The sequence below is a fragment of the Chiloscyllium punctatum genome, chromosome 14, assembly GCF_047496795.1.
Source record: "Chiloscyllium punctatum isolate Juve2018m chromosome 14, sChiPun1.3, whole genome shotgun sequence".
Classification (NCBI taxonomy): Eukaryota; Metazoa; Chordata; class Chondrichthyes; order Orectolobiformes; family Hemiscylliidae; genus Chiloscyllium; species Chiloscyllium punctatum.
In genome coordinates this window covers 11,671,695-11,695,461 of record NC_092752.1, presented here as the reverse complement: position 1 = coordinate 11,695,461, position 23,767 = coordinate 11,671,695, and the positions used below count along the sequence as shown (strand labels likewise).

Genomic DNA, 23,767 nt, shown 5'->3' with positions numbered 1-23,767 from the left:
ATCTCAACTGCTGTTGCCTCCTTGATATTATACACATCTTTGAAGGTTCCAAGTCACACTCTGGTAGGTAATGACTGGGATTCAGTCTCTAAATAAGGGTTAGGTTACTCATATCCGGATGAAAACACACAGGTTCAGTGAATCTCAGAAAGCGTTGAATTTAGATGCACCCCAGACAGCCCTGACAACTGGAGACCACAGCATCAGCTCAAAATGATGGTCAGGTCTGAAAACTGGTGCCTGACAGTTATGAATGTCTCTACCCATTGGCAAAGAGTAGATGGGACTCTGCACATTTTGTTGTTGCCTACTGGAGGGAAAATACTTTGAAGGTAAAAGAAAATTGAAGTAGGCAATGGGAACCATCCGGGGACTCTTCCCATATTTATGAATCAAGAATCATGTATGTGGGACTTGAGTTAAGGTTCATACAAGGGAGTTCACAGGATGGTTGGACATTATTGATTATCTCCTTTCGGCAATAGAATAATATCAGGTCTTTTTCCAGACAAGTTCAAATCTCAACATGCCAGTTTGATAATTTGAACTCAGTTTAAAACATCTGGAAATATAAACCTGTCTCTTCACTATCTTCTGACGTGACTTCACAAGATGTGCCAGAATGTTAATTCAGACTACCTTTGGATGGCATTAATCAGCAATGCTTGAATCCCAGGCATAGAAAAAATAGTTAAACCTTCTCAAACTAAAGGCATAAAAGACAAAATGATTGGCTTCCTAGTGTTGTGTGATATATTTGAAAAGAAAAAGACATCTGCATTCATATTACATGATCCATGACAACAGAGTGGCCCAAAGTGCTGAGTGACAATGAAGTACAGTTGTAATGTCGGAAAAGTGGCAGCCAATTTGCATATACCAAACTTCCACAAACAACATGGGAAGAAGTACTAAATAAGCTTTTTGCAATGTTAATTGTGGGATTAACTTTCATCAGGACGCCAGGTATAACTCTGTGGCTTTTCCTTTAAAGAGCGCTGTGAAATCTTTTACATCCACCTACACAGAGAGATGGGAACTTGCTCCAAAATATAGCACCTCCAGAAATGTAGCAATCTATCAGTACTAGAGTGGAGTCACAGTCTTGATTCCTTTGTGCAAAGGTCCAGAACTAGGATTTGAACACACAATCTTCTGATTGGAACCAATAGTGTGTTCCTGATAGTAATTCTTTTAGCTGATCGGAACAAGGCGGAAAGCTTTTTCAAAATCAACAACAGGTTCTGCTCCTTCTCAGCGTGTCAATGAGATAAATATTAAACAAATATAATATTTATTTTCATATTTGATGCACTGATTACCTTGGCTCTTGCTGTCGTCAGTGTTCAAATTAGGATTTAATTAAATGGAAAAATCAAAGAACATGGCAGCTACATATGACACGAAAGTCAGACTTGGTTTACAACTGGAATAGGTGTTAAATATTCTGAATTTTGTTTTGCTTTAGGTTAAATCACAATAAAACAACGTTCTGAAATAGGACAGAGAAATAGGCAGACATGCACATGGTGACAAAGGAACAGAAGGATCCTTAGATTCCCAAACAGCATCAGATCAAATCAGTCTTACATTTAAAAGTTAAAAATGTCTTGGCAAGAATGGGTTGGAAAGTAAATTGTGAAGAGGGCATAAAAAGTTTGCAAATAAAGGGACATAGAGTCATAGAGTTATAGAGATGTACAGCATGGAAACAGACCCTTTGGTCCAACTCTTCCATGCCGACCAGACATCCCAGCCCAATCTAGTCCCACCTGCCAGCACCCGGCCCATATCCCCCAAACCCTTCCTATTCATATACCCATCCAAATGCCTTTTAAATGTTGCAATTGTACCAGCCTCCACCACATCCTCTGGCAGCTCATTCCATACACGTACCACCCTATGCGTGAAACAGTTGCCCATTAGCTCTCTTTTATATCTTTCCCCTCTCACCCTAAACCTATACCCTCTAGTTCTGGACTCCCCAACCCCAGGGAAAAAACTTTGTCTATTTATCCTATCCATGCCCCTCATAATTTTGTAAACCTCTATAAGGTCACCCCTCAGCCTCCGACGCTCCAGAGAAAACAGTCCCAGCCTGTTCAGCCTCTCCCTCTAGCTCAGATCCTCCAATCCTGGCAACATCCTTGTAAATCTTTTCTGAACCCTTTCAAGTTTCACAACATCTTTCCGATAGGAAGGAGACCAGAATTGCACGCAATATTCCAACAGTGGCCTAACCAATGTTCTGTACAGCCGCAACATGACCTCCCACCTCCTGTACTCAATACTCTGACCAATAAAAGAAAGCATACCAAATGCCTTCTTCACTATCCTATCTACCTGTGTTTCCACTTTCAAGGAGCTATGAGCCTGCACTTCCAGGCCTCTTTATTCAGCAATGTTCCCTAGGACCTTACCATTAAGTGTATAAGTCCTGCTAAGATTTGCTTTCTCAAAATGCAGCACCTCGCATTTATCTGAATTAAACTCCATCTGCCACTTCTCAGCCCATTGCCCATCTGGTCCAGATCCTGTTGTAATGTGAGGTAACCCTCTTTGCTGTCCACGACTCCTCCAATTTTGGTGTCATCTGCAAACTTACTAACTGTACCTCTTATGCTCACATCCAAATCATTTATGTAAATGACAAAAAGTAGAGGGCCCAGCACCGATCGTTGTGGCACTCCACTGGTCACAGGCCTCCAGTCTGAAAAACAACCCTTCACCACCACCCTCTGTCTTCTACCTTTGAGCCAGTTCTGTATCCAAATGGCTAGTTCTCCCTGTATTCCATGAGATCTAACCTTGCTGATCAGTCTCCCATGGGGAACCTTATCGAACGCCTTACTAAAGTCCATATAGATCACATCTACTGCTCTGCCCTCATCAATCCTCTTTGTTCCTTCTTCAAAAAACTCAATCAAGTTTGTGAGGCATGATTTCCCACGCACAAAGCCATATTGACTATCCCCAATCAGTCCTTGCCTTTCCAAATACATGTACATCCTGTCCCTCAGGATTCCCTCCAACAACTTGCCCACTACCTAGGTCAGGCTCACCGGTCTATAGTCCCCTGGCTTGTCTTTACCACCCTTCTTAAACAGTGGCACGACATTTGCCAACTTCCAGTCTTCCGGCACCTCACCTGTGACTATCAGTGATACAAATATCTCAGCAAGAGGCCCAGCAATCAGTTCTCTAGCTTCCCACAGAGTTCTTGGGTACACCTGATCAGGTCCTGGGGATTTATCCACTTTGAACCGTTTCAAGACATCCAGCACTTCCTCCTCTGTAATCTGGACATTTTGCAAGGTGTCACCATCTATTTCCCTACAGTCTATATCTTCCATATCCGTTTCCACAGTAAATACTGATGCAAAATATTCATTTACTATCTCCCCCATTTTCTGTGGCTCCACACAAAGGCCACCTTGCTGATCTTTGAGGGGCCCTATTCTCTCCCTAGTTACCCTTTTGTCCTTAACATATTTGTAAAAACCCTTTGGATTTTCCTTAATTCTATTTGCCAAAGCTATCTCACGTCCCTGTTTTGCTCTCCTGATTTCCATCTTAAGTATACTCCTACTTCCTTTATACTCTAAGGATTCATTCGATCTATCTTGTCTATACCTGTCATATGCTTCCTTCTTTTTCTTAACCAAACCCTCAATTTCTTTAATCATCCAGCATTCCCTATACCTAACCGCCCACCTGGCACACCAGCCTCATTCCTGAAGAAGGGCTTATGCCCGAAACGTCGATTCTCCTGCTCCTCGGATGCTGCCTGACCTGCTGTGTTTTTCTCGCACCACATTTTTCAACTGCTGGATGTCTCCAGCATCTGCAGTCCTCACTTTCCCCTAGCCTTCCCTTTCACCCTGACAGGAATATATTTTCTCTGGATTCTTGTTATCTAATTTCTGAAGCCTTCCCATTTTCCAGCCGTCCCTTTACCTGCGAACATATGCCTCCAATCAGCTTTCGAAAATTCTTGCCTAATACCGTCAAAATTGGCCTTTCTCCAATTTAGGACTTCAACTTTTAGATCTGGTCTATCCTTTTCCATCAATATTTTAAATCTAATAGAATTGTGGTCGCTGGCCCCAAAGTGCTCCCCCACTGACATCTCAGTCACCTGCACTGCCTTATTTCCCAAGAGTAGGTCAAGTTTTGCACCTTCTCTAGTAGGTACATCCACATACTGGATCAGAAAATTGTCTTGGACACACTTAACAAATTCCTCTCCATCTAAACCTTTAACACTATGGCAGTCCCAGTCGATGTTTGGAAAGTTAAAATCCCCTGCCATAACTACCCTATTATTCTTACAGATAGCTGAGATCTCCTTCCAAGTTTGTTTCTCAATTTCCCTCTGACTGTTGGGGGGTCTATAATACAATCCCAATAAGGTGATCATCCCTTTCTTATTTCTCAGTTCCACCCAAATAACTTCCCTGGATGTATTTCCAGGAATATCCTCCCTCAGCACAGCTGTAATGCTATCCCTTATCAAAAATGCCACTCCCCCTCCTCTCTTGCCTCTCAATCCTTCCTGTAGCATTTGTATCCTGGAACGTTAAGCTGCCAATCCTGCCCATCCCTGAGCCATGTTTCTGTAATTGCTATGATATCCCAGTCCCATGTTCCTAACCATGCCCTGAGTTCATCTGCCTTCCCTGTTAGGCCCCTTGCATTGAAATAAATGCAGTTTAATTTATTAGTCCTATCTTGTCCCTGCCTGTTTGACTCACTCTGTTCTCAGCTGTACCTGTCTCAGATCGATCTCTTTCCTCACTATCTCCCTGGTTCTGGTAAGTGAGTGGATAAAAATTCTCCCAATGGTGTCCAATGACAGTTCTTCAGGAGAGATTGTTTTTTCCTGGTCTGTATTAATTAGATTTTAGAAGGATGAATCAGGATCTAATTGAAACATAAAATTCTAATAGCACTGAACTGACTAGATGCAAGGAGCATGTTTTCCCTAATTGGCGGAGGCCAAACCAGAGATTACAATCTGAGATGAGAAAAGTTTTCTTCCTGCAAAGTGCAGTGAACTTGTAGAATTCTCTACCACATGAAGGCTGTAGAAGCGAAGCTACTGAATATAATCAATAAAGAGATAGATAAATTGATAGCTCTTAATGGTATTAAATTAGATTAGATCCCCTACAGTGTGGAAACAGTCCCTTCAGCCCAACCAGTCCACACTGACCCACTGAAAAGTAACCCACCCAGTCCCATTTCCCTCTGACTAATGTGCCTAACACTATGGGCAATTTAGCCTGACCAATTCACCTAACCTGCACATCTTTGGACTGTGGGAGGAAACCGGAGCACCTGGAGGAAACCCACGCAGACACGGGGAGAATGTGCAAACTCCACACAGACAGTCCCCCGAGGCTGGAATCAAACTTGGGACCGTGAGGCAGCAGTGCTAACCACTGAGCCACCATGTCACCCAAATATATATAGGGAGAGAGTGGGAATTTGGCATTGAGATAGAGGATTAGCCATGATCATACTGAATGGCAGAGCAGGCTTGAAAGCTGAATAACCTACTCCTGCTCCTAGGTTCTACATAACAAGCACACTTTAGTTTTTTTTTTACCTTTGGTCAATGCCAGTGAATGATTGTTTCCACAGGCCACTTGGATTATTTTTCTGCCATTCAAATCCTTAAGTAACCTAAACGTGAAAAGAACATATTGATACATCACTACTAAGTTGTGCTCAGAAATATATTGTTTCACAAAGGCTTTGTTGTAATTTTTTCAATGAAAGTTATTGCATTAAATTTAACATGGGACTTCAACACATGACCACCTGCACAAGTTTCTCTTGCCCCTTGTATCACTGCATTGACATGGCAAACAAACGCAAAGCCAACACAATCATATCATTTATAAGAGCTTTATTACTGAATAAGCAGTTGCTGAATCCACCTGGCTGGCCTTGGTTCAGTCCTGAAGAAGGGTTACACCTGAAACGTCGACCTCTCTACCTCCGGATGCTGCCTGGCTGGCTGTGTTCTTCCAGCCTCCTGCTTGTCTATTTTGGATCAGCTGGCAGCACTCTTGCCAGCTCATTTTGCTCATTCAGTTCCTACTTTAGAGAGTTGAGCACGTAAGCAAAGCTAACATTCCAGAAGAGTCCTATGCTGTCTTTTGAATGAGACATTACAGATTTTTCCACGCACCTGTTGGCAGTCTCAGAGTCATAGCGTCATAGAGATGTACAGCACGGAAACAGACCCTTCGGTCCAACCCATCCATGCCGACCAGATATCCCAACCCAATCTAGTTCCACCTGCCAGCACCCGGCCCATATCCCTCCAAACCCTTCCTATTCATAAACCATCCAAATGCCTCTTAAATATTGCAATTGTACCAGCCTCCACCTAATATATAGCCAACTCAATTTACAACATGATGGTACAGAACAAACATACAAACCATCAGGTAGAATGCAACACTTACTGTGGTTTCATAATGGAGAATGTTCTTGTTTGAGCTGCTGTTTTCCATGACTTAACTTTACTTTGAAAAAGACTTCCTCCTTTAGAAAGGAATAGGATGTGGGATGTTCCACTGTCGGCAAAGTGGATTTTCTGATCCTTGAACTTAGTAAATTGGCCTACAGGGACAAATTTAAAAACAAGATATTAGTATCAAAGAGTACATTAACAAAATACTGTGGATGCTGCAAATCAGAAACAAACAGAAAATGCTGGAGAAACTCAGCAGATCTGGTAGAATTAGTGGAGAGAGAAACAGAGTTAATGTTTCAAGTCTGATATGATATCTCTTCTACAATCAATATATTACTGGACTAATAATCCAAGATTAAAATTTGGGCCTTATTAAAATTTAGGGCTGCCCTTGTCTTTACTCAATTTAACTTTGTATCCCAAATTCACAATTGCCATAGGGCTTGCTGAGGTGCAATTTTCTACAGGGAAACCACTCAAAAGGGGCAGTAAGAAGAAATACTGTGGGAGTAAGGGCAGTATAGTGAGGAGGATTGACACTGTCCTCTGTAGCAAAGAGCCAGAGCTTGAACTATTGAGCTTACAAGTGCCTGGGTCTTGATCGGCTAAATCCTGGGTTCTTAAAATAGGTGGTTAGTGAGATAGACAAAATTTGTCCAGCTCCATGGTGCGGGACTCTGTGCTCTTTGGGCTGTTGGGACTGTGCCTGGAGGACTATCAACTCAGTGAAAGATGCTCTTTGGTCTGCCCGAAACTTGTTTATCTTCCAGTGTAAACAGTTGACTTCAACCTCGTGTTGCAGACTGGCACATTCCAAAGTCCAGGATTACATGCTGAGGGATGCATTAAAGCTTAGGGCAGGTGCCACCAAGGCTAAGGTCTTTCTGACAAAGTATAGCGACGATTTGAAAAGTCCTCAGACCATGTTGTTTCCTGAAAATGAATGTAACGAGTTTCCTATGGTGAGTAGAAAATGCCTTTGCTTCAGGGTAGATCTGAAAAATGTAAAATTTCTTTCACTGCAAAGATTGTACAGAACTGTCTTATGACCTTTGGTATGCACTCATAAATTTTGTTTTACAAATAAAGTATATTTTTGCAATTTTTAAAAAATTGCTAACGTGAAATTGTCCAAAATAACAGGAAGGATTAAAAATAAGAGTAAAAATCTAAATGATTGTAAAGATCTGGGTTACAAAGAACACCCCAGATGCAACAGTCTAAGGTATGAATCACAAAACATTAGGATGCAGGCACAACAAGTATTTAGGAAAGCTAAAATATTGTTATGATTTGTTCATGAAGGGAATTGAATGCAAAAATAAGTTATGCTCCAGTTGCAAGCCATCAGAATGACTAAGGACAGCATTAAAATAATCTCTCTTCTAGTCAATTTATCTCCGCCAATTGTAATAATATGGGAAACTAACAAATTATGAATATTTCAAAAGACCCAGTCCTTGCTAACGGGTTGTGTATTAAAAGCTAAGTCAATGCGCTGAATATGTCTTTTCAGAACCAGGTTCCAAAGGTCACTACTGCAGCTGCCCCTGTGACTGAGAGAAACAAAACCGAAATACATTAAGATCAAATGAAGGTCAAGCAAAACTGGTTTAAGGAGAGATTTGAGAGAAACCGATACCACACAGCTCTGGAAACCACACTTCAAACACAGACACTCTCACCTTGCATTATAATTGATAACCACAGTATACAGTAGAACCGCTGCATCCTCGAGGTTATCCCCTGTTATCTGCAGTTTACCACGGTTCAAAATATTAAATGGAAAATTCCAGAAATAAATGATTCATAAGTTCCAAACTGTGCGCCATTCTAAGTAACATGGTGAAACCTCCCAACCTGTTGCTCAGTACATGACTCTTCTCTCCTAGTCCTCTGTACCCACACTGGTCTGCCTTACTCGCATCCAGCTAGCCTCTAGTGTTCTTGCTGTCCACATTCATTGCTGCATTATTGCAGCGTTGTTGTGAAAATAACCCTTAATTTTGCTTAACAATGGCCCCAAACCACAATAGCAATGATGCTGGCAGTTCCTCAAAGCCTGAGAGAAGCCGTGAAATGCTTCCCATCAGTGAAAAAGTGCAAATTCTCAACTTGATACAACAAGAACAAAAAAATGTATGCTGAGGTCGCTAGGATGTATGGTAAGAATGAATCTTCCATTCGGGAGGTGGTGAAGAACAAAATAAAAATTCGGTCTAGTTTTGCCATGGCACCTCAAACTGCGAAGGTTACATCTATAGGTGCGTGATAAGCTGTTAGTTAAGATGGAAAAAACATTAAATTTGTGGGTTGAAGATATGAACAAGTAACGTAGGTAACGTGTTAAGCAAAAGGCCTTAAGCCTACATGAAGACTTTAAGAAAGAATCCACTGAAGGGAAGGACCCCAAGCCATTTGCAGCAAGGAAGGGATAGTTGCATAGATTCAGGAATAGGCATAATTTGAAAAATACAAAATTACTGGAGAGGCTGCATCTGCTGATGAAGGAGCTGGTGCCATGTTTCCTGCAAAATTAAAAAGTTGAAAGAGGAGGAAGGCTACCATCCAAAACAAGTCTTCAATTGCAATGAAACTGGCTTGTTTTGGAAAAAAGATGCCCAATAAAAAGTACATTCACAAAAGTGCAAAGCAGGCACCAAGCTTCAAAGCCTGGAAGGACAGAGTATTTCTGGTAGTGTGTGACAATGATGCAGGGCACATAATCAAGCCAGATGTGGTGTACCAAGTGAAGAATCCTCGCGCCCTCAAGAATAAAAACAAAAACTATCTGCCTGTCTTCTGGCAACACAATCAGAAAGTGTGGGTGACAGCCATGCTTTATACCGAATGGTTTCACCAATGCTTCATCCCCAAGTTAAAAAATACTTGGAACAGGAAGGGTTGCCATTTAAGGTCTTACTAATAATAGGCAATTTTTTTTAGATTAGATTACTTACAGTGTGGAAACAGGCCCTTCGGCCCAACAAGTCCACACCGCCCCGCCGAAGCGCAACCCACCCATACCCCTATATCTACCCCTTACCTAACACTATTGGCAGTTTAGCATGGCCAATTCACTTGACCTGCACATCTTTGGAGTGTGGGAGGAAACCGGAGCACCCGGAGGAAACCCACGCAGACACGGGGAGAATGTGCAAACTCCACACAGAGAGTTGCCTGAGGCGGGAATTGAACCCGGATCTCTGGCGCTGTGAGGCAGCAGTGCTAACCACTGTGCCACCGTGCCGCCCACCTGGCTATCCAACATCTATTGCCACAGAGAATGAAAACGTTATGGTTGTGTTTTTGCCACCAAACACAACCTCACTGCTTCAGCCTCTGGACCAAGGGATCATCCGGTGTGTCAAGGCCACATACACATGCCTCATATTTGAGCAGATTCAAGTATTAATTGATGCAGAGCCTCACCTCGAAATTATGAAATGTTGGAAATCAATTACTATTGCCGATGCAATAACTTTAATCAAAGTGGCAATGGATGAATGAAAACCAGAAACTGTAAATGCCTGTTGGAAGGACTTTTGGAGTGAAGGTGTGAATGGTTTTAAAGGTTTCCCAGCTATCACTGGACAGGTGAAGAAAATCATTCGCATAGCAAGAGACATTGGTCGATTCGCCGATATGACTGATGAAGAAGTGTAAGAATATATTGAAGGTTATCGAGGTTTGTTGGCGGATGAGGAATTAGAAGATCTTGTCAAGTCATTGACAGAGGATGAGGAAGAAGAAACTGAAACAGAACCAGCAATGTGGACATTGGAAACATTTGGTGAAGTGTTTCGGATAGCACAGTCGTTAAAGGAAAAAAAAATCATGGATTACGATCCTATGATGGAACACAGCATTAAAGTTACCCGGATAATCACCAAGCATTAGAACCTCTCCAGCAAATGTTTGATGAGCTGAAAAGAAAGAAGCAACAGCTCCATATCACGATGTTTTTCTAAAAGGTTGAAAAACAAACCATGTCCACTATCGACAATCCCCAACCAGCAATGTCCTCTGCTCCTCACATTATCCAACCATCGACATTGTCTGCTGTTTGTCCTGTTTCGCTGTTCGAGGTGAGAAGCAGATGGGTCTGAAGCAGATGATCCTCCTTCTGACGACCTTTCGTCAGGAGGTCAATAGCCTGGCACAACGTCATGGCACTGCCTACACCATCACCTCACCTCAGCTCATCATCGTCAGCACTGGATCATCGTCACATCTTCATAAGATTTGGAGATGCCGGTGTTGGACTGGGGTGTACAAAGTTAAAACTCACACAACACCAGGCTATAGTCCAACAGGTTGCATTGGAAGCACACTAGCTTTTGGAGCACTGCCCCTTCATCAGGTGATTGTTGGAGAATAAAATTGTCAGATACAGAATTTATAGCAAAAGTTTCCAGTGTGATGTAACTGAAATTATATATTGAAAAAGGCCCAATTGTTTGTTAACTCTCTCATCTTTTAGAATGATCATGTTGGTATCAGATCTTTCACATGTAAATCGCAAAACTTTTTTAAAAAAGTTATATTCTCAAATGCACTTTAACATCATCATATCATCACAGCAACAACAAAGAACAGAGAAGCCAGTGAGTACCCACAATAGGCTAAGATACTTTTAAAGAAATAAGTGTAAAAATGTATTGTAAAAGTGTATTTAAACTGTGTGCGTATACAAGATATTTTTCATGGTCCCTTGAGGGTTAAACTAAAAAGTCAGAATCCCGTTCATTCGAGAGAGAGAGAGCACAAGTATAATAATGTACAATGTATTTTGTTATTATTTAATGTTTGTAATGTCTTATTGTGCATAATTTATCAATGAAACTTTATCACAGGTATGTATGTAAATGAAAAAGACATATACTGTATAGGGTTCGCTGGTGTTCGCGGTTTCGGGCATCCGCATTCGGCCTTGGAATGTATGACCCGCGGGTCCCCTGTAATCAACACCAAAACTGGAACCATATTTAACACTAATACAAAATATATATTATTCCTGAGACAATTCAATTTGAATGAATGATCAGACTGTAACAAGCGTCACACATATCGTCAGAAGAACGTCTAAGTAATAATAGTCAGCTACAGCACTATTTACTTTGCATTATGACTAAATTCATACATTTCTCTATAGGTGTTAGATATCATTTAATTTTAAACACATTTTCTTTCGTTTTATGGACAGGATTGTATTATTTCCATTTCCTCACCTGGTTTTGATTTTTGATCCTGGCCGCGGGCTCTGGTATAAACTTTCCCGTTTTCCAACACAAACACAGTGACTCCTTCCCGGCTGCAAACATGCTGAACCCTCTCTCCTGTCAGAATCTCCTCTGACTGAGAGCAGGGATTCTGTCCACTCCCTGAGGTCAACTCCCCCCAGCACAACATCCTCCTCTCTGTCTGTCTGCTCGCTTTATTATTCCCCTTTCAATCAACGGGGAACCGAGAGCCAGGAAAATAAAACAATTCAACCCAGAGACAATCAGATAGAAACTACACCTTTTCCCGATGCTGCTGCAGCGCCAGTTTAAACATTTGACAATCTCTCAGACACACACACACAATATATTTATTTGGGGAATTACCTTCCTTTGGCTCCGCCTCTGCAGTGCGAGCCAATGGCAACGCGAATTGTTTTGAGGTGTAACCTCTCTACTGTATTGAGCTGCCCAATTCAGTTTGCATTTCCCATTTCCTATTTAGTTCTGTTTGAATGACGAAACGGAATCGAAACCGAATCTGAACTCACATCATTAACTCGGAGTACAGTCGGCAAATGAAAATCGACACTGAACATCTGAACAGTTCCCACACAGACATTTAAGAGGAAACCACTCTGTTAGTATTGGTTTGAGCTATGGCATTGGAGAGTGGAACAGTGTGGCGCTGGGAAAGGACAGCCGGTCAGGCAGCGTCAAATGAGCTTTTCCAGCATCACACTTTTCCACTCTGATCTCCAGCATCTACAGTCCTGACTTTCTCTAAGTTAAAAATCACACAACACCAAGAAGTTTATTTGGAAGTGCAAGCTTTTGGGGCACTGCTACCTTATCAAGGAGCAGCACTCCAAAAGCTAGTGCTTCCAAATAGACCTGTTGGACTATAATCTGGTTTTGTATGATTTTTAACTTTGCCCACCCTGTCCAACACCAGCATCTCCACATCTTTGCTGGTGTAGGATTTTACTCGCTAGTTCTCTGCTCACTGAAGCACAGAATTTTAAATGTCCTTCCTTCTCCAGAGGTAAGGGACAGGGCCATGTGCTGAGGGGTGCCCTAAAGATTGGAACAGCTGTGGCAAGGCTCAGTGGGGAAGGAACACTGTCTGAGGTCTTTTTGTTGATGTTCATTGGGGGTCCATTCAGTTATCGGACCTTCTTAGTGCCTCAAATGCATGTAAATATAGTCTAGCATGAGTGAGAGATGTCTTTGGTTTGTTTGGATAGAGCCAAACTCCAATTTTGTTTAAAAACCTAGGGAACTGCAGATACTGTAAATCAGAAACAAAAACAGAAATTACTGGTCTGACAGCATCTTTGGAAAGAAATCAGAGTTAACATTTCAGATTGAATGACCCTTCCCCAGAGAGTTCCTCCAGCAATTTCTGTTTTTGTTTCCAATGTTTGCTTGTTTCCTTGATATACCACTGTGTGGAACTGAACTGTGTTTGTGACTATGTGTATATCCAAAAAAGATTTTATGATAAAGTATACTTTTGAAAAAAAAAGTATGCAACATATCTGCACAGGCTAATCATTCAATCCATCATACAATTCAATGAGAATTCATCCCTGTTCTTTCCCTATAGCCCTGCAAATGTTTGTGTTTCAAATATAAGACACTTGTGACAGCTCAGTCTGTATATTGTGTACAGTAGAAAGCTGTTGAAAGGAAAAACACAAATAACTCCTTGAAGAGAATGCAGATGTGATTCCCAAGAATATTCCCAGGGATGAGATATAAAACAAAGAATGGCAGATGCTGGAGATCTGAAACAAAACAAAGAAATTGCTGGAGGAACTCAAAAGGTCTGGCATACTGGACTCCAAAGGGTAACCTTGTTTTCTGTCCACAGATGCTTCCAGACCTGCTGAATTTCTCCAGCAATTTCTGCTTTTGTTTGGTTTGAAAATGGTAAATTTCAGTGATGGGGATACATTTGAGAAACTGGGACTGTCCTCCTCGAGAGAAGAAAGCTGAGGGGAGACTTGATAGAGGTTTGCAAAATCATATTTGGACTGGACAGAGAAGGATAAGCTGTTCTGCTTGTAAAAGGCACAAGAACAAGAGGGCATAGATTTAAAGCCATGTCCAAATGAAGCAAAAATGCCATGCAAAGAAAACTTTCTCGCACAACGAGCAGTTCGGCTCTGGTCTGCATTGCCTGGAAACACGGTGGAAGTAGGTTCAATTGAAGCATTCAGGAGGGCTTTGGATGATTAGTTGGTTAGAAATGGTGTGCGATGGGTGTAGGGAAAAGGTAGGAGATTGGCACTAGGTCATGATGCTTACTTAACAAACTCGTGCAGACACGATGGGCCAAATGGCCTCCTTCCACATCGTCACAATTCTGTGATTCTGTGCAGTACTTATTCAATCTCCTTTTAAAAATGACAACCTGAACAATGTGCAGAATTTTGTGAATCCCTGGGTAGTGGAATGAAGGGTGTATATAGTGGAGAACATAAGAACAGAATTAGGTAATTCAGCCCCTCAAGCCTGTTCCACCATGGCTGATCTTTGGCATATATCTGTTAATAACTTGACTGAACAAAAGCAATTTCTCTCAGATTAACAACTGATCGTGCACCAACTGTCATTTGTGGAAGAGGGTTCCAAACCGTTACCAGTAATTTCTGTTTTTGTTTCTGATTTACAGTGTCCGCAGTTCCCTAGACATGTAGTTGTGCTTCATAAGATCTCTCCCGAGCAATCTGCCCCTAATTTTTACACTATACACCTGGTTCTAGAATCCCCAACCAGTGAAAATAGTTCACACTTATTTACTCTGTCTTTTCCTGTTAATATCTGAGAAGAATTCAATCAGATCACCCTTAAACATCTAAATTCAAGAGTAAACCAACCTAATCTAGATGATCTCTCCTCATAACTTGATCTCTGAAGCCAAACGCCAACTCGAGGACACCTCTTCCTACCGCCCCCTCGACCATGACCCCACCCCCCATCACCAAACCATCATCTCCCAGACCATACAGAACCTCATCACTTCAGGAGATCTCCCACCCACAGCTTCCAACCTCATAGTCCGGGAACCCCGCACTGCCTGGTTCTACCTCCTTCCCAAGATCCACAAGCCTGACCACCCTGGCCGACCCATTGTCTCAGCATGCTCCTGCCCCACTGAACTCATCTCTACCTACCTCGACACTGTCCTATCCCCCCTAGTCCAGGAACTCCCCACATACATTCGAGACAGCACCCACGCTCTCCACCTCCTCCAAGACTTCCGTTTCCCCGGCCCCCAACACCTCATCTTTACCATGGATATCCAATCCCTCTACACCTCCATCCGCCATGACCAGGGCCTCCAAGCCCTCTGTTTTTTCCTCTCCCAACGTCCCCAACAGTACCCTTCCACCAATACTCTCATTCGTTTGGCCGAACTGGTCTTCACCCTTAACAATTTCTCCTTCGAATCCTCCCACTTCCTCCAGACCAAAGGGGTAGCCATGGGCACACGAATGGGCCCCAGCTATGCCTGTCTCTTTGTTGGCTACATAGAACAGTCGATCTTCCGTAATTACACCAGCACCACTCCCCACCTCTTCCTCCGCTACATTGATGACTGCATTGGTGCCACCTCATGCTCCCGCGAGGAGGTTGAGCAATTCATCAACTTCACCAACACATTCCACCCTGACCTTAAATTTACCTGGACCATCTCTGACACCTCCCTCCCCTTCCTGGACCTCTCCATCTCCATTAATGACGACCGACTTGAAACTGACATTTTTTACAAACCCACCGACTTCCATAGCTACCTGGATTACACCTCTTCCCACCCTACTTCTTGCAAAAATGCCATCCCGTATTCCTAATTCCTCCGCCTCCGCCGGATCTGCTCCCAGGAGGACCAGTTCCACCATAGAACACACCAGATGGCCTTCTTCTTTAGAGACCGCAATTTCCCTTCCCACGTGGTTAAAGATGCCCTCCAACGCATCTCGTCCACATCCCACACCTCCGCCCTCAGACCCCACCCCTCCAACCGTAACAAGGAAAGAACGCCCCTGGTGCTCACCTGCCACCCTATAAAACCTTCGCATAAACCAAATCATCCACCGACATTTCCGCCACCTCCAAACAGACCCCACCACCAGGGATATATTTCCCTCCCCACCCCTTTCCGCCTTCCGCAAAGACCGTTCTGTCTGTGACTACCTGGTCAGGTCCACACCCCCCTACAACCCACCGTCCCATCCTGGCATCTTCCCCTGCCACCACAGGAACTGCAAAACCTGCGCCCACACCTCCTCCCTCACCTCTATCCAAGGCCCTAAATGAGCCTTCCACATCCATCAAAGTTTTACCTGCACATCCACTAATATCATTTATTGTATCTGTTGCTCCCGATGTGGTCTCCCCTACATTGGGGAGACTGGACGCCTCCTAGCAGAATGCTTTAGGGAACATCTCTGGGACACCCACACCAATCAACCACAGCACTCTGTGGCCCAACAGTTCAACTCCCCCTCCCACTCTGCTGAGGAAATGGAGGTCCTGGGCCTCCTTCATTGCCGCTCTCTCACCACCAGACACCTGGAGGAAGAACGCGTTATCTTCCCCCTCGGAACACTTCAACCCAAGGGCATCAATGTGGACTTCAACAGTTTCCTCATTTCCCCTTCCCCCACCTCACCTTAGTTCCAATCTTCCAGCTCAGCACTGTCCCCATGGCTTGTCCTACCTGCCTATCTTCTTTTCCACCTATCCACTCCACCCTCCCCCTGCCCCTGACCTATCACCTTCATCACCTCCCCCACTCACCTATTGTAGTCTATGCTACTTTCTCCCCACCCCCACCCTCATCTATCTTATCTCTCCACGCTTCAGGCTCTCTGCCTTTATTCCTGATGAAGGGCTTTTGCCCGAAACGTTGATTTTACTGCTCCTCGGATGCTGCCTGAACTGCTGTGCTCTTCCAGCACCACTAATCCAGAATCCATGAATCCCTGAGGTTCAAGTATCATTCTTATAAACCTATAGTATATTCCCTCCAAGCTCAATATATCCTTCCTCAGGTGCAGTGACCAGATCAGCATCTCTAGCCATACAGCACTCCCTCAGCATTACACTGGAGTAAACTTGAATACACCGGGGTTAAAGTATGACAAGTGTCACCAGTTAACATTTATTAATAAGACAATCTCATGTATTTGTACATTCCACTCTGGTAACTGGATTTGTTTAAAATAGGGAGCTAAATGCTCAGCCAATAGCCCTTACGGTGTCCAATATGAAAAGGTCTGAGTATGGAAAGTGGGAAATGTTACAAGAAGCATGAATTTTGGCTAGTGATATCTTGCTGAAGTGTAGAAAGATTGCAAGTCAATCTGTAAAGCAGGAGGGGCTGAGAATTTCGAAAGACCACAACTCCTTCATGGAAATGCAGGCAATTCCTTCAGCAGATAAATTATCAAAAATGTACCAACTCAGAAGAGTTGCAAATTTCCCACAAACATTGTGAACGTATCTTTATATCCAATTAGTGAGAACATGAGTACACGTACGCTGTTGAGATTTCAGTGCATGTGTTGCTTAAATACTATACTTCAGAGCATATTAAAATCACATTGTTGAAATAATTTGTTAAAAGATGTCAAAATGTTTGTTAACTGCATCTGAATATGGTTTTGTTGAAATGTTGGATGATGTTTACCAGGTATAGAGCTGAAGAAACCAGAACAGATGGTTTTAAGTGACCTTTTATTTGCGATATAAGATCTCCCAATAATTATTTACTTCAAATTTATTACATATGGTCACAAAGAACATTAACACATAAATACAAAGATATTGGTCACATTTTTATTTTGGCTACATGTGGAATCAGTAACCTAATAGCTTGCCAACTCTGGTTTGGCCTTTTTCCTGCAGGATTCCTGCCTCAATCCCATTATCACCAGCCGGCCTCTTCACCCACCTCCATTATATTTCTCACTAATAATCAAAAATGTTTGGAATCAAAATGGAATTTATTTTTGAAAGCACCTGGTGTTTCACTCCACACTCATCTTGCCCATCTCTATCCTGGTTCCTCACAGAATGATCTCCAATTGCTGGAACCATAGTGATCAGACCCTAGACACTGAGCTTTAGTTTGTGGTGGTGGCATTTCTATCCTTTGACTCAAACCACATGTGAGCAGAAACCTCTGAGTAATTGGTTGACATCCAGCATAGTAAGAACCTCATACTGTCCCCTTACCCTCCACCACACCAAACCCAATCACCCTACTTGACCTTGGTCTAGATCGTTTTCCTGATGATGGGTTGTGAATCAGGCTAATGGGCCTGTCCACAAAAGACAATGACCTTTCAGCAAGAGGCATCTGCCAGTAGTGATCTAATGACGGGAGACATGGTTGCCTCATGTGTCATCCAACTTTGTCACAGCCAATCAGATGGTGGAGAAATCAAATGATAAATCCACTGAAAGGAGTTGATTCAGTTGCAGGAAAATTAATTTATCACCGTAGTCCCAAGCAATTAGGAGCAAAAAGTGGATGATTTGACCCTTCAAGCCTGCTTAGACCTACAATAAATCATGGATGATTTGTTTGTTTACTAAATTTCACATTTCCATCCAACCCTGATAACCTTGGATTCCCTTGCTGATCAATAATCTACCAATTCTCACCTTAAAAATGATAAGTAATTCCAGATCTGTCACCTTTTGAGGCAGAGAATTGTAAAGTCAAGCAACTGTCAGAGAAAAAGAACCTTTCCCTCATCCTTGTCCTAAAAGGGTGTTGCCTGAGTATATAACAATGATCCCTCATTCTGGACGTACCCACAAAACATCACTTCCCACGTCCACCTTGTCAAGACCTCCCAGGATGTTATAAAACTCAATCAGGTCACCCCTCACTCTTTTAGACTCCAGTGAAAGTAAGCCCAGCCTGCCCAATCAATTGTCATAAAACAGCTTGTGCATTCCAGGTATCAATCTAGTAAACCCCCTCTGGTTCATGTCCAACACATTCCTGTGTACGCAAACAATTCAAAATCTGAACTGGGACTCTCTTTAACAGGCTTGCCACTGTATTGTTGTCTGAAATCTTCCAAAGCTACCAAATTATACTGAATTGTTCAGAACACAGTATAGATTCAGGTCATTCCAGACAAATGGTCTTGGTGTTAGGTTACACTCCAGGTGAACTTCCATCCTATTACTTGTCTTTTAAATTGATTATTTCTCATTATTATTCTTCTCTTCCTCGTGTGATCAATTAGTGTTCCCTTTAATGTATCTCTGCATTGTTAGGGGGCAAAGGCATAACAGCCAAAGGAAATATCCAAGCTAAGATTTCAAAATAAAGCACCCTATACATCTAGGATACTGAATGCTGTCTCTGCCACATTTGTTGGGCGTACTGGTGTCAACACAATTTGTCTACTGTCAAAAGTAGCCACTGTAATAAAAGTACATACTTTAAAAATGGGTGGAATTGTGAATTTGATGGCCAGTCTAGTTGAAAAATAAACCTGCAAAGTCATTGTGTTAACAATCTGTTTAAAAAAGCGCAAATTACCCCCATGACCCCACTTACTGTTTGGCCTACATGGCTGATTAAAAGCCCACATGAAAACGAGTGTGAGTTGTTCATAATAGCCTGGCCAGTTTCCCCTGTAGTATGTAAGGGGTAACTGGATGTTGCTGGGAATGGAGAGTTTGAGTTATAAGGAGGAGACAGATAGATTGGAACTTTTTTCGCTGGAGTGTAGGAGGTTGAGAGGTGACCTTACAGGGGTTTACAAAATCAAGAGGGGTGTTAATAAGGTGAACGGTAGATGTCTTTTCCCTATGGTGGGGAATTTCAAGACTAGGGGATGCAATTTTAAAGAGAAAGATTTTAAAAAGACATGAGAGGTCATTTTTACACAGAGTTGTTCATGTGTGAAGTGCATTTCCAGAGGAAGTGGTGTAGTGAGGACAGTTACAATATTTAAAACACATTTGGATGAGTGCATGAATAAGAAATGTTTGGAAGGATATGTGGGAGTAGTTTAGATTGGGATTATGGTCGGCGTGAATTGGTTGGATTGAAGGGTCTGTTTCCGTGCTCTAAGACGCTATGACATAGTGTTATGGTCACTTCCACTTAAATTCAGTGGGCCAAATGACCAAATGCCAACCACTGTTTGAAATAGGTCTCCTGAAATTACATATTTAATAAGTGAAAGTAACACCTTTGTATCTAATGATCTATGGTAAAAGCAAATGGTAGTGCCATTTGCCGAATGTGGGTGGGTAAATGTGATAAGCTTTGATGATGCAAGTGCTTAAGATTATAACATTAAAAGTCAAAATACAGTCCAAATGGGATGTATTGCCTTTTTCCTCTAATTGTAAATGTGCTTCATAATTTGTCAAATCTTCCTTTAGTGTTAATAGCTGTCATCAGTTTCTCTTTCAGAATTTCTTCACTGCTATATTCTGGAAGTCTCAGGATACTAAAGCAGACATCTGCCTCCGGATAGTTGTCTTCCGAAAGCGGACTCAGGTTAATATGTATGTTAATGCACATCATTCCCATCACTGGAAGTCGATCCTTGCTTGTAAGAAATACTGAGGAAAGAGGTTTAACTGTTAACACTGCATTATCTGTAAAACCATACCTATGATATTATATGCTTCATGTCTGTAACTATTCGGATATGCCAGGAATAAAAACTGACAGGCAGGAAAAGAATACTTTGGTCCATCAAAGCTGCTCCATGCCAGGATAGATGGAACATTGTGACTAAATGCTGGTCATCCATTGCCCCTACTCTCCACCTAATTCACCAACTGCTGTATCACATGAGTTGAAAGACTCTGAAACAGCATTTTCTGAACTGTTTAATTAACATCCAGGAGAAAAAGTTCATGTCTGACATAACTTGATGTCTCAAATATCCAAATTAGCCCATACTTACTAAGGCATTAATGAGCCTCCATACTGCAACTATCTACACACTTCCTTTCATATGATATTGGCAAGGCCGTAATTTGTTTATCTTCAATATTAAATTTGATAAAGAGTCAGTAACTCGTTTATACATTGATGAACTTCTTAAAAAATAGTTACCCCAAGTATAACATTTGAGAGGCACAATATGAAAATTCAGCATTCATAAAGTTCTGTTCTAATGAACAATGTCTATCTTTAATAAGTATATGTTTTTATGTATTAAATAATATGTTATAATGGACCTAATTCTAGAACTCACTGCAGAAGAGTATTGGTTCCAGATAAAAAATAATGATTTCAAAAGGAAATTGGATAGGGACATAAAGAAGATAAACTTTCAAAACCATTTGAAACTTGGCCTTGGACTCCTTGAACCATTGCAGTCCTTGGGATAGAAGTGCTGTTAGGGAGGGAGTTCCACCATTCTTTCTCAGCAATAGTGAATGTTGGTGAAAGAATCCCAAGTCAGGATGGTTTGTGGCTTGGAGTGCACTTACAGATGGGGACATTCCCATGTGTCTGCTGCCCTTATCCTTCTAGGTGTTAGAGGTCGAGGGGTTGGAAGGTCCTGTTTAAGAACCATTGGCAATTTGCTTCATTGCATCTTGATCATGGGACACATTGCTGCCACTTTGCATTGAGGATGGAAGTGAGTGAATGCTGATGGTAGTAGTTGGGGTGATAATCAAGCATGCTACTTTACCCTGGATGATGTCAAACCTTGAGTGTTGTTGGAGCTACACCTATTCAGGAAAATGGAGACCATTCCATCACACCCCTGACGTGTGTGTGTGTGTGTGTGAATTCACAGCCTCTAACCTTACACTTCTCTCTGATCCTCTCATAATCTGTGTTGCTGCAGCAACAAAAAAATGCAACTTTTCAACTCATTCTTTATCTTTGTCTTCCTTCACAACATGTGTCATTCCAGTGAATCTTCACTTAACCCTCATTAAAGGCATGAGATACCTCTAAAAGTGAAGGGACCAATATTAGTATTGGCTAGATAAGAAACAAGCATTCACCTGCTCAAGCATATCCAATTACTAAATTAGATCAAGAATCAGTAACCTGTTTTTATATTGAAGAACATTTTAAAAAATAGTTACCTCTAGTAAAATACTTGAGAGGCACAAAATGAAAATTCAGCATTTATAAAGCTCTACTCTAATGAACCATGGTTATCTTTAATAAGTAAATTAAAACTTTTAAGTTATGTATTAAACAGTAGATTGTAATGGACCTAACTCTAGAACTCACTGTGCAGAAAGGCATTGGTTCCAGATAAAATTAATGATTTCAAAAGGAAATTGGATAGGGATATAAAGACGATAAGCTTGCAGACCTGCCTGCCCTAACTGCCACCCCTTGAGTCTATGAGACCCTTTGTGGGTGATCTCATGATGGAAATTGGAGGAAGGCCAATTTTGATGGTATGAGGCAAGAACTTTCAAAAGCTGATTGGGGGCATATGTTCGCAGGTAAAGGGACAGCTGGAAAATGGGAAGCCTTCAGAAATGAGATAACGAGAATCCAGAGAAAGCATATTCCTGTCAGGGTGAAAGGAAAGGCTGGTAAGCATAGGGAACGCTGGATGACTAAAGAAATTGAGGATTTGGTTAAGAAAAAGAAGGAAGCATATATAAGGTATAGACAGGATAGATCGAATGAATCCTTAGAGTATAAAGGCAGTAGGAGTATACTTGAGAGGGAAATCAGGAGGGCAAAAAGGGGACATGAAATGACTTTGGCAAATAGAACTAAGGAGAATCCAAAGGGTTTTTACAAATATATTAAGGACAAAAGGGTAACTAGGGAGAGAATAGGGCCCCTTCAAGATCAGCAAGGCAGCCTTTGTGTGGAGCTGCAGGAGAGACGGGCAGATACTAAATAAGTATTTTGCATCAGTATTTACTTTGGAAAAGGATATGGAAGATATAGACTGTAGGGAAATAGATGGTGACACCTTGCAAAATGTCCAGATTACAGAGGAGGAAGTGCTGGATGTCTTGAAACGCATAAAAGTGGATAAATCCCCAGGACCTGATCAGGTGTACCCTAGAACTCTGTGGGAAGCTAGAGAAGTAATTGCTGGGCCTCTTACTGAGTTAATTATATCATCGATAGTCACAGGTGAGGTGCCAAAAGACTGGAGGTTGGCAAACGTGGTGCCACTGTTTATGAAGGGTGGTAAGGACAAGCCAGGGAACTATAGACTAGTGATCCTGATGTTGGTGGTGGGCAAGTTGTTGGAGGAAATCCTAAGGGACACTATATACATGTATTTGGAAAGGCAAGGACGGATTTGGGATAGTCAACATGGCTTTGTGCGTGGAAAATCATGGTAGAAGACAGAGGAGGGTGGTGGAGGGTTGTTTTTCAGACTGGAGGCCTGTGACCAGTGGAGTGCCACAAGGATCGGTGCAGGGCCCTCTACGTTTTGTCATTTACATAAATGATTTGGATGCGATCATAAGAGATACAGTTAGTAAGTTTGCAGATGATAGCAAATATGAAGGTGTAGTGGACAGTGAAGAACATTACCTCAAATTACAACAGGATCTTGACCAGATGGGCCAATGGGCCAAGAAATGGCAGATGGAGTTTAATTCAGATAAATGCGAGGTGCTGCATTTTGGGAAAGCAAATCTTAGCAGGACATATACACTTAATGGTAAGGTCCTAGGGAGTGTTGCTGAACAAAGAGGCCTTGAAGTACAGGTTCATAGCTCCTTGAAAGTGGAGTTGCAGTTAGATAGGATAGTGAAGAAGGCGTTTTGTATGCTTTCTTTTATTGGTCAGAGTATTGAGTACAGGAGTTGGGAGGTCATGTTGTGGCTGTACAGGACATTGGTTTGGCCACTGTTGGAATATTGTGTGTAATTCTGGTCTCCTTACTATTGGAAAAATGTTGTGAAACTTGAAGGGGTTCAGAAAAGATTTACAAGGATGTTGCCAAGGTTGGAGGATTTGAGCTACAGGGAGAGGCTGTACAGGCTGGGGCTGTTTTCTCTGGAGTGTCGGAGGCTGAGGGGTGACCTTATAGAAGTTTACAAA

General features: G+C 42.1%; 2 protein-coding genes across 2 annotated transcripts in view; both read right to left on the bottom strand.

The window, feature by feature from the left end:
• LOC140485598 (probable E3 ubiquitin-protein ligase HERC3) overlaps positions 1 to 11,979 on the bottom strand; it is a 49,930-nt gene extending 37,951 nt beyond the window's left edge. Inside the window, exons 1-3 of the mRNA XM_072583888.1 lie at positions 11,722 to 11,979; positions 6,480 to 6,636; positions 5,612 to 5,688 (exon numbers count right to left, since the gene is read on the bottom strand). Coding sequence (XP_072439989.1) covers positions 5,612 to 5,688; positions 6,480 to 6,636; positions 11,722 to 11,902 — 415 coding nt within the window. The 5' untranslated portion in view covers positions 11,903 to 11,979. The remainder of the gene's footprint in view (positions 1 to 5,611; positions 5,689 to 6,479; positions 6,637 to 11,721) is intronic.
• Positions 11,980 to 17,443: 5,464 nt separating this feature from the next.
• Positions 17,444 to 23,767, bottom strand: part of LOC140485596 (probable E3 ubiquitin-protein ligase HERC4) — a 45,564-nt gene continuing 39,240 nt past the window's right edge. The window contains exon 23 of the mRNA XM_072583884.1: positions 17,444 to 20,325. Coding sequence (XP_072439985.1) covers positions 20,117 to 20,325 — 209 coding nt within the window. The 3' untranslated portion in view covers positions 17,444 to 20,116. The remainder of the gene's footprint in view (positions 20,326 to 23,767) is intronic.